At 45.8% G+C, this 11,818-nt stretch overlaps 1 protein-coding gene across 2 annotated transcripts in view; it reads right to left on the bottom strand.

The window, feature by feature from the left end:
• Positions 1-201: 201 nt before the first annotated feature.
• Positions 202-11,818, bottom strand: part of dag1 (dystroglycan 1) — a 54,534-nt gene continuing 42,917 nt past the window's right edge. For both annotated transcript variants that reach the window (XM_005928943.3, XM_005928944.3), the window contains exons 3-4: positions 4,336-4,797; positions 202-4,140 (exon numbers count right to left, since the gene is read on the bottom strand). In XM_005928943.3, the coding sequence (XP_005929005.1) occupies positions 2,299-4,140; positions 4,336-4,797 (2,304 nt within the window). In that variant the 3' untranslated portion in view covers positions 202-2,298. The remainder of the gene's footprint in view (positions 4,141-4,335; positions 4,798-11,818) is intronic.

The raw sequence follows: 11,818 nt of genomic DNA, 5'->3' as shown, positions 1-11,818 counted from the left end.
CGTTTATCCATTTCAGCATCTACGGACGTCCCGGGAATACATCGATCATCGCTTCCCCTACCTCCAAATTAAACTCTGTCGTGAATTATCGCAGAGGGACAACAGAGCTGGCAAATTGTTTACATCTAATCAATATTCCAAGTAATCAATGCAAATTATCTGTATGCAGCGTGTGGAAAGACAGAGTGAGCTGAGAGACTATTTTCACAGCGTAGCCTTTTTAATGGGAAGAGCTTTCAAACGGAATTGTCCAACTAGTCATTCAATGGCAGAATAATTTAGTACAAAAAGGACAGTGGTACAACCGTTCCAGTGAGTCCAAAGACCGTAGATGGTTGCCAGGCAGCGAGCTGTCTAGGGAGGTAAAACCTCTTGTGGACTTCAGACGGATTGATTTATCAATTCAAGGCTAAGTGGAGCAGTAGAAAAGTGACGGTGACCAAAAATCTCATCCATAAACATCAGTCAGAGTGGGAGAAAATATTTTCCCGGCAGAAATAAGTTAAATCAGAATGAAGAAAGGGGTGATTTTGCTTTTGTTTAAGGTACCACTTGGTTTTATTATTACAATGCACACTCCAAAAGCAAAAAATAAAAGCCTTGGCATCTGCACACCCGACAACATCACGACCGTACGAGTCACTCGAGCCTGCGTCGACCCGTTGCTGGGTCGACCGCAGCGTACATTATTATTGCAAAGGGTCACTTTCAGTTGAACTCATCATCAAACAGAAGGACATAAAGAAATAAAAGTTGTGAATACATAAAATATGGATCATTCAATTCTTGAATAGTGGGAAATACACTTTAAATGCAAACACACACAGAGTAAAATAAAACGTTAAAACATGTGACCCATGACAAAAAAATCAAAGTACATAACTGAACCAATAATTGAACTTCTAAGCTAAGATTTTACAAATCACAGAAGACTAATCTTGAATCATTTTCTCGTTTTAATCATTAATCGATTTGAGGCTGTATCAAAAACTCTTGTAAAAAGAAAATTAAAACGTGATCTTATTGTTTCGGTGACTAATCGCATCCGCGTCTCGGCCTCCGTCGTCTCCTCCGTGAAATCTAGAATGGGATTATCTGTACAGTCCCGCGTGGCGTTCCCCATCCGAGTGGAGAGAAGAACTGCCTCGTTACATAAAAAAATAATTCTCCCTGGTCCAAAATAAATTGCAGGGTTGTTCTTCCTGTTAGTATACAACGTGGAGGTGTGTACAAAAGGGCAAGAGTTGTGTTGCTACATTTAATAATTGATCTCCAAATCTCGTCAACCTGTCAACTAAATTTCTTTGTTGCTTCCATCTGATTGAGTCTGTCGGCTGTACTGAAGGGAGGAAGGTTCATGTTTGAATTGTGATATTAGTGTTTCATAGATATAAACAAACAGGAATACAAAGCTCCTGCAGGTTATTTTAGTGAGGCAGTCCCTTTCTTCCACATTTCTTCGACCTCCAAAAAAATATAACAATCTATCATAACGTCTTCCAGATATACAGTGAAACCCAAAACCAATGAAACAAAAATTATTCTTCTTCTCTAAATCTTTTTAGGCTACCTTGTTATTCTCATCTTTACTACACATTGTGAATAAGGATAAAAACAGACAACTAGTGTTAAAAGGCAAACCGTATTGAATCTGAATAAACACGCCCGCTCATTCAAACACACACTCACGCACACACTTCGGCCTCCTATTGTCTTGTGTCGTCTGCAGGGCTGAATTGAGATCCTCGCGATAGCTTTTCTCATATTCGAAGGATCTGTCTCCCTTTATTAAAAATGCGAGCTGTCGCCTGCAGCGGTCTGATGACAGGACGCAGTCTTCTCGCATTATTTAAAAGCCAGGCAGAAGAAGAGTTAGGCAAACACTTCAGTCCAGAGGAAAAAGAAAAAAGAATCTTGGGCTAAAAAGGTGAAAAATAATCCAGTATCCAAACTCGGGAGAAAAGAAAATGCTGGGATGGGAGCGCACGTCTCCCAGTTGTTGCTTCAGACCAGCTGGTCGAACCGAAGCCAGTGTGATGAGAATTTGCTCGTCTTAGGCCACTGTAGTAGGTGGGCTACCACGAAAACAGTAGTCCCTCCCTGTGCACTGTAAAGCCCACCCAAATCATTGCGCCCCGACCCATCCCAAACCAAAGTCGCTTGAAGCCTTTTTGTACTATAGCACCTCTTGTCATCACTCCCTGCAAATGTCCAGACAGACGAACACCAGAAAGGAAACTGTCAGAGTTCCTCAGGCATCCTCACCCTCCGCCCTATCAGGGGAGGGTTAATCAAGTCTTAGGGCGGCACATAAGGAGGTGGAGATCTGTAGGGAGTTATGTTCTTCGGACGGGAGCCCTTGCCCTCCATAGGAGTGGTGAAGGGAGGAGGCGGTTGGTAGGGAGGCGCGTTGGGGTCGTCATCTTGCAGAGCCGTGTACTCCCCCAGCAGCTCCTGATTTAGGGGAGTGGTTTCTGGCGTGGCCATGTTGGGGTATTCAGGGGGTGGAAGTGGGGGCTTCTCTTCCTGGAGAATCAAGGGCATACTGGAGGATGGAGGTGGCTTGGAATCATCAAGTTCGTCTGCAAAGATAATCGGCACACCTTTCTTAATGAAGGTGGCCTGGTCCTCGATGGTAAGCTTGCCCTTTCGTTTCTTTCTATAGCAGATCATTGCAATAATTCCTGCTATTAGCAATATTGCTGCCACCACCACAGCAGGAATGACCGTGTGGAGGTAGACGTCATCTGCGCTATCCTTGCTTGATCCCACAGCTGGAGTGACAGCTGGAGGTTCTGGGATATCGATGTCTCCTGGTGGGATGAAGGAATACATTCGGCAGCTTGCCCTCCCCTTCACCTTGACGTCCAGTGGTTTGAATTCGGGGTCCATTATGTGCTTGAAGCTCTGTGAGGGTCTTCCGTCAGAATTGGCCAGCGTCCTGCTCATGACTAAGATCTGCTCCTTTGGACATGGATGCTGAGGCAGGCTGGTGTTCGTCCACTCCACCACAATGGACCCTTTGGTGATGTTCCTTAGACTCACCGTGCTGCTGTTGCGGTCCCCGAGGACATATGCCAGCTTTTTAACCAGGAGGATCTTCCTGTGGATGTTGTTCGTTACAGACCGTGGCTCACCCTCAAATCGTGCCGTAAATATAACGGGGGTTTTGTCATTGGTTGGCCAGCGGTTTACGCGTACCTCAAAAGCATCAATTGCATTGAGGTCACCTTTGTCAGCTGCCTGCATGAAGTATTCATGTTTTCCCACATGCTGGACATCAGGCAGTCCATAGAGGAGTTGGCTGGTGGTGTTGAACTGGATCCAGGAGTCCTCTGGAACTATTTCATTATGGTTTTGTCGAAGGGTTAATCGCAGCTTATCTGTCGTTCCATCCTCTTTGTCAAAGAATGTATCAGATGGGATCTTGACTTCGAAATAAGTGCCGACCAATGCATTGACCTGGTCGATGGGGTTCCTTAACTCGGGCTTTTCGTTGAATGGATCTGGAACAGTGCGTGATGTGGTGGTCATAGGAGACTTTGTTGTGGGGGTCTTTGGCGTTCTGAATGCTGGTGTGGTTGTCTTCTGCTTCCTTCCTGGTTTCCTGGTAGGTTTTCTGGTGGATGTGGGTGTGGAGGCTGTGGCTGGTGTGGCGGTGGGTTGTACGTAGGTAGGCCTGGTCATGCTCGGCTGGATAGCAATGCTGCTGGTGGACTCCATGACCTTCGTTGGCTGGGAAGGTCCCGTAGTCGGAGTGTGAGCAATAGGGTCACGTACTCTAAAAGTAGGCTTTCCCGGAAGCGGGACGGGACCTCTCACGGGAGGGGCAGAGCTTTCAGTCGGTGCAGCAATAGAGGGAGAGGAGAGGGTTGGGATAATTCGCACTGGTGGCTCCACTGCAGTTGTTGGAGGAGGCACAACCAGAATAGGCGTCGGAGTGTTGTTTAGTTGTCGTCTCACTCGTTTGGGGACATGAGGTTTCTTGTTAGCGATGTGCCAGCCCACCACGGGGTAACCCAGCTTGGCTGACATTGCGCCTTCCTTTGCAGGACCCTGGACGCTGTTGATATCTGGGACTGTGCTCTGGTCCAGCGAGCAGCCGAGCTTCCAGGACAACAGAGCGCCGTTCTCCACCACCTGGAGAGACATCATAAATGTTGATTAGATGTTTACCAGTTCAACCCATTGGTGACCATTAGAATTATTTATAAGTAGCTGCACAAGGTAACTAATTTTGTTCTATAAGAAGCCCTTCAAATTGACACAAACTGCTCAGTTCAGAAAAGAGCTTTGAGGGTTACTGCTAGTAGAGTGAAATGACTATTCACTCACCTTTTTGGCATTCCCAGGTCCAGCCATAAACGCAGACATGTCAAACAGCCTGTTGTTGACCACAGGAAGCATCTTCATGTACTGAAGCCCAACACCAGAGAAGCTCCTCATGTTATCCAGGAGCTCTACCCTCTGCTCTGAGCTCATCTTTGTCAAATCAGCATCCAGGATCACCGTCAGCACTGTGACCGGTTCCTCGTTCCCACACATGAACTGTTGGACGTCATTTTCAGTGGACGCCTGGTTAGACGTCAGCTGAGCTGAATCTGAATCCAGGCAATCTTCAGGGTGCACTGCGATGGAAAATACCTCTGAAGAAGACGAGGATTTAGTGTGGTTGGAGATGGACACGGTGATGTAGTGAACACCTTTATCCTCTTCCAAAGGTAGACCTTGCAAGATTCTGCTGCTGGCATCCCAGTGCAGCCATTCTGGGAGCGAGTCCTTACCCATCTCTGTAATCTGGAAGACAGAAGAGGGGGGGAAAAAAGAGCCAGATAATTATATATATTAGCTAGCTTAACGGTTTTAGCATGTAGCTACAAAATATCCAAAAAACTGGGTTGGAAGGGGAGTTGGAGATGTACTATGATGTGGTTTGGTTTAGGCCAGGGGTGGGCAACATTTTAGATGTGTCCTTGATCCAACACAGCTGATTTAAATGGCTAAAAGTTCTCCAGAGGCCTGGTAATGAACTAATGATTTGATTCAAGTGTGTTGACCCAGGGTGAGATCTAAAACCTGCAGACCCTCGAGCCCTGGAGTTGGACACCCCAGGTTTAGGCTCTAATCAAACATGATTTCTGGTCAGCTTTGACAGTAGTCTAACAGTATCAGAAGACAGGTATGAAAGTTTTGGGACCTCTCTACTTCAATTTTGCAACGAACCCGATGTAAACGTAGCTTCTTTGTGTAAATCTGAAACGGCCCCTCTGTGCTCGTGCCGCTAGCAGTCAACCACAAATGTCGATGCTCAAATATAAATCATAGTTTGTCATCAGCGTCTGCATTAACATAACCCCTACGTCAACCATAAATCCAGTTTAAGCCTTCCTCCTTCAGCGCATATGGACACACTCAACAGAATTGTAATTTAAACCCGACTAAAATTAAAATAACTCGGCCAATTACACGGCTGGGGACGCCCACATGGCAGGAGGCTGATGGAGAGAAATGGATCGCAGGGGACTGACAATGCATCCGTGCACATAAATTCAAAAACAAGAGCGAATGCATCCTGCGCCGCCTCCCCGCCCCCGACCCTCCACCAGCCCCTACAAGTTAATTCTGCGGCTAATAAATCCTGGTTGATAAATTATGTAGAGGCAACGCTCCCTAGACACATCATTAATGCTCTAACCAGCACACAGGCGTCGCCGGGGGAAAACACACACAAACACACACAGCCATGCAAACAGTCGAACACACACACAGAAGCCTATTTTCCATGAGAGGTGCAGCGCATGTGGCCACCTCAACAAAAATCATGCCAGCAGCTGGACTTCTACCAGTTACCCCCTCGTGGACAACAAGTCTCCTAAATACCCCCCTTCACGCCCCCTGCTGGATAAGCGCCCTCAAGCCTTCTCTGGCAAACTCTTGGATCTCGTCCTTTTTTCCAGAAGCAGAGCAAACAGCAAAGGGACATAGTGGAAATAAGTTGTTCCAGTCATTTTATTTATATCTTCCTGCCTTTTCTTTGTTGCCTCGCCTGCCTTTTCTCATCCTCAGTTTCCCGTCAACTTCACTCTACTTCCCTTTCTTTCTGCATCGCCATGCTCTCCTCTTTAGTCCCGCCTTCCTTTTCCTTCTGTCATTTCAAAGTGTCACGATTAAAATCTGATGCTCCTTTTCCCCGCCGCCAGATAAAAGCTCATTTCTGGATGTCACGATTCAGCTCGAAAATTATTACTGCAGGAAAACAAATTATAGATACAGTTCTGTCCACATAATTATAGATTACAGAAAAGCAGACAGGGCCCATTATAACCGACACTTGAGCTTCATAACATAGGCTGTTTGAAACCAGCAGCCTTCTGCGATGCTGCGCGGCGAGCAGCAGAGACGGCAAAAATATCAGAACGGGTCAACGGCTGGAAATCAAGAAACAAAAATCTTCAGCTTCCTCGGCTGATTGAGTTTGTCACAAAGTGTTCTCCAAAGACCGAACTTCAAACCAAACGCCTTCTGACACGGCGCTGCAAATTAAATCACAAAGAGACGACGAAGGACAGGCGAACTGTCGGGCAGCGATCTCCTCCAACTCGTCTCTAATTGTTCGGTAAATTGCTTAATTTGTGTCCGAATAGCAGAAGGATGATCGCTTACTTAAGAGTTGCTAATTAAATATGAGTGTGAGGAAAAAACACGGGTGATCATTTCACTTATCGAGGCCTATATCAGGTAAAACTCACTGCTGTGCTGTGTTAGTACCGTACGGGAGCCCCAGTAACACCAAACTGGGCCCCAGGTCCAGACAAACACAAAGGAACCGTTGCACCCCGATAAACATATCACCCTTTATACAGACATTCAAACAAATAATATTCAGTAAACCTAATTTTAGTAATTACTATATTTTTATGATGTCATTTCTTATTCTGCAGGGATGTAACTCCCTGGTGGGCTGTGAAGGTACTGCAGGTTAAAAAAAACTATTCAAAATCCTTAATTCTTATAAAGGTAAAAAAAATGACAAAAGTTAAAAATTTATATGACTTATTCCCTGAGGATTAAGCATAAAATCAAATGATAATCTTTGGTTTAATTCTTATATCAGTCAGTAGGACAGCATCCATTGGGACTCGTTCGTCTATTAAAATCTTCCTTTGGACTTCAGTTTTCAATTTTGAAAAGAAGTTAAAAGACTGAAGCACGAATGTGAAGTTTAAAAATGATTTATTCTTCATTTTGGGGGTGCGTTTGATCCCAAATTCACTGAAGAGACTTTAATTTGAAAAGTAAAGCTGCTGATGAATCAAATTCAAGAAATGAATGAAAGGAAACACAAAGCGAACAGTTCATTTTCCTCTCGTGTGATGATCAGAGCCGTGATTACAGGTTGGGGTCGGCTGCAGAACATTTTCATTCTTCACACGATCCGAACAAGCGTTAAGATATTAGCAAATAAAAATGGAGCGATTCACTGATTCGGCTGAGATGTGAATTGGACTTGTGTGTAGCTTTTTCTGGCAGTTTCCTGTTATTTTTGGACATTTCACAATTAAAAGGCGCTTGAGTAAATTCATCTCCACTTTAGTTTATTGTGGATCTCAGTTCTGAGGACTTCCCTTCCTATATACATTTTTATATGCAGGAAAAATCCTGGTGAAATATAAAAAGCTCCTGCTGCTTGCTACCAGGCATCCACCACAGGGTGAAGACATGTCGGGAGAACGTGACGAGGGTGGAGCAGAAAATAAAAGATGACAATGAGAGGTGGTGCTGAATGATAAGCTGCAGGCCAGCTGTTCCCGTTAGCTGTGTGGATACAAACGGCAGATGAAGCTAGTCAAACCTGATGTTTATTTTACTAAAAAAACCCAAAAACCCATCTTCCTGACCCGAATGACACTAAAACGGCAGCGGCACAGGCCCGACTCCAGCTGTGATTGGGTAAATGCATCCCCTCCACAGCACATTCCCCAAAGCTGCTCTCCGAGGCAGCGTTCCTGGCTCGGCGTACGTTAAAACAGAACACAACAGCGTCTTTTTAACTCCTACATGAACCCAGCAGAGAGCGTGGAGTTTCCCACTTCCCTAAAAGAACATGAAAAATACATCAAATCCTCTCAAAATGTCAAGAAAAATATTTCACATCTTTTCCTGGCACAAGTCTGCGGCGCAGAGGAGTTTGATGTTTGGCCCTAAAGGTTATCGTGCGCTCTCACGGGCTACTCTGGCTTCCCTTCTTCCTCCCATTTAGCACGCACCTCTGGCGAGGTTACAGCCCAAGCCCCTCTGAACCAGCCGGGAAACTTTGGGAGGATTGGTCTGCAGGAGGAGAATGGAGGGCGCTAAACCGCTTTGTGGGACATTATTAAAGGTGAAGGCGAGGGATGTACGGACGTACCGAAGCAGCGAGCAGGATGAGAACCTTTCAGAGCTTCGGTTAAATGCTCGAGGACTTTACAGAGAGATCCTTTGCATCCAAAAAGACTTAATGCTTAATGACGTTGGTGCTTTATGGCCGATTCAAAGACCGAATCACTGACATGCAGACAGAGGTGTGGATGCCCCCCCACCCCCCCACTTAAAAGACTTAATTAAAGCCAAATACGTGATAATCTCAAAGTTGGGACTTGTTTCATCGTCTTTGAAACAAGTCCCAACTTTGTGGCTGACACATGCGTCAGCCACAAAGCCACCATGACTATCAGCTGCAACAAACTAGGCAGAAAATGTATTTGAAGTCTGTGTGAGCGACAGCCATGAAACACGAGGAGACGTTATCGCATATCAGCAGCATCATCCTCGTTTTCCTGCGCGTCGCTGGGCTCGCTCGCTCTGCAGGCTCAGCTTCCTCATTCAGAGACGCAGCCTGGACAAAAAGTCAGAGACGGATCGCAGAGTATTCGCAGTGTGTCTGACGTGCAGAGGGCATGAGCTTTATTTTGAAACACCCCCTCTGACCTCTGGCACATAGGCGTGGACACTAGCAGGCTCCTTAACGAAGCACTTCTAGTTCGAGCCCAGTGTTTGAGTTTTCATTCCATTAAAGTCATTTTTAAATGAAATGAAATTGAATATATTTTATAGAATTATACTTTTAATGTTGGCCGTGTTATATTATTTATGTTCTATGACCTACATTAGCTGTTGTAAACGGGCCGCAGCGTCTCTGCCTGAGAGTAAATAAAGGTTTTCATGTCCTCTCTGACCAAAAGGACCCTCGCTGCTAGCATCACAGTCGCTACGCTACAGGAGCAGCGCTTTTATAGACCGTCCCACCCGGTTCTGGCTTGTGAAGGTGTGGCCTGCATTAGCCACGCCCTGGATTTGGACACAGGTAACACGTGTTAACGATCACAGGTGGTGTGACACATAATTAACTTCTGTCATCACTCTCTTCACACTGGACACACACACACACACACACACACACACACACACACACACACACACACACACACACACTTTTGTTACCTCGAGAAAAATGCAATCACAGAGCTCTTTCAAAGAAGTCCAAGAGTGGGAGCGAGCGTGAGGCAGATAGACTGAGATAGTGACAAAGACAGGAAGCAGGAATGAGTGAGAGAAAGAAGATGAGAGGTCAAGCAAGAATAATGAGAGAGAAAATGAGGGAGAGATCTCCTAAACATGGACATATTACGAGGAGGCGTCGAGTCTCGCAGCAGAAAGAAAGCAGCTCATTGTCGCAGCGAGAGGCGAACGCAGAGAAAGGAGTCCATTGTTACGGCGGACCTGGTGACAGCTCCACAGATAAGCCTCATATTTGGGAGGAGGACGAGGATGAGGAGGTGCAGCGGGAGCACAGTGATGCGATATGATGACTTGGGGCGAAATGAACCTCAGAGTGAGATGAAGGAGGACAGAGGGAGCGTGAAGGGAGGAAGAGAAGGAGGAATGATGGGGGGAGCAGAGGAGTGTAAGGAAATGCAAAGAGGGGAGAAGTAGAGCGAGGTGAGAGGCTCAGCGTGGGGTGAGTGAGAAAGGTTGCATTCAGAGAGCAGGCGGGTGGGGGGGTTGCAGGAAACCTGCAGAGGGAGAGAGAGCAAGATGGGAATGGCTGCCTGGCACAGTCGAAGGTTTCCAGTGGAAAATATGAAGACGGACAGACGAGCTATTGGGGGGGGGGCTTCAGCTGGCCAACAGGCAGGCGGATGTTTATGGGGGGAAATCCATCTTAGAGCCTATTTTCTGCTGTTAAAAATTCGAGGCCCCGTCCACAGCAGGCACACTCACACTCTCGCGGTGCAGTCAAGGAATTGGAAATATATGAGCAGCGAGGGCCGCGAGCTGTCCAACTCCCAAATGTCAGCTTGATCGCAAAAAACAACCAAGTTTTTAAAATGGAAAAGTTCTGAGATCGGAAAATGGGTTTAAAGGCAGTTCGATACGAACGCCGCTCTCCAAATTCACCATGGAGAACACTCAAGCCATTTTCACACAGGTCACTGTGGACTTTTCCCCCACAGTCGTCCTTCTGTCATGCGGCACAGGAAACACATTCTGCACTCCTGGAAATACTGTTTGTTATAGGTGACGGGGTCTGACGAGGCACCGCTCAGGAGCCACACGGGACTGAGCCAGGCTGAGCGCAGCATCTGCACAGCACCTCTGTCTGACACCTCAAAGGCTTCGGCCTCTACAGCAGCACGGCAGTAAAGACGTCCAAACCACCAACCTGCTCTACCTCTGTGACTTATGCCGGGCAGTATTTTAGCAATAATTTGGTTTCCTGGAACCGTTTATTAAGTGTCAAGTCTGAGCCTCAGTTAAGCTTAGAACACCATCATCTTTGGCGTTTTTCATCAATGGAACTGCTTCTTCCTGGTAAAAGGAAGTTTTTCCTTCCCACTTTCGCCAAGTGCTTGATTGTAGGAGTTTTCCCTGTATGATTGTAGGATCCTTACCTTACAATAAACAGCGCCATGAGGCAACAGTTCTCGTGTTTTGTTGTTAGTTTTATATTTTACAATAAAGGCTATTCTATATTCTAGTAGAAATAACCGAACTGAACTGATACCACCCTTTGTTCTGATTTTCTAAGCGCTCATTCACGGGACTGTTACCTGCACAAACATGTGATCAGTACTGCAGTTCCTGCTGGCGAATTCAGACGAACAATGAAAATCGTACAGAACACACACGTGGAAAAAACAGATTTACACACAGCTACAGAGGTAAGTTAGGCACAGTGCTGGTTTGTAATCTGCTGAAAGCTTTAAGGTATCAAACAAGATTTTCCATTCTCAGTATAACTAAAAAGAGAAGTGTTAATGTCGGCATTTCTCCAATAACAGCTGCCATCTGCAATTATTATATCTTATATATACACCTGCATTATAAACTAAAATTGAATTAATACATCCTCAAATATGAAAATATACACCCAGAACTCTGCATGTTTGTGGAAGGTGGGTTTACTTCATGGTCATAAAGTCAAACGGGTGTAGATTCCCACAGATGAAACACGTTCCAGGAAAAATATACTCTTCCTATTAACAGGCTCTATTTCAGGATCAATGTGGGATCCACAGGAATCAGCGGCATCAGGAAGACATTATGGGCTGTGGGAGTTTAAGAAGTCATTAAAATGTTTGCGACTGCTGCGCACAAGTTTGCAGTTACACGCACACGTGTGTGCACGTCACACACACTCATAACCACACACACGCGCCTATTATAAAGTCGTTAAAGTATGACGATGAAGCGGCTCTGGGCTACAAAACCTGTGCTGAAGTATGCGCTCGTTATATCACACACACACACACACACACACACACACACACACACACAC

The sequence above is a fragment of the Haplochromis burtoni genome, unplaced genomic scaffold (assembly GCF_018398535.1).
Source record: "Haplochromis burtoni strain Fernald_Lab_line unplaced genomic scaffold, NCSU_Asbu1 Contig_117, whole genome shotgun sequence".
Taxonomy (NCBI): Eukaryota; Metazoa; Chordata; class Actinopteri; order Cichliformes; family Cichlidae; genus Haplochromis; species Haplochromis burtoni.
This window is presented reverse-complemented; position numbering and strand designations above follow the sequence as displayed.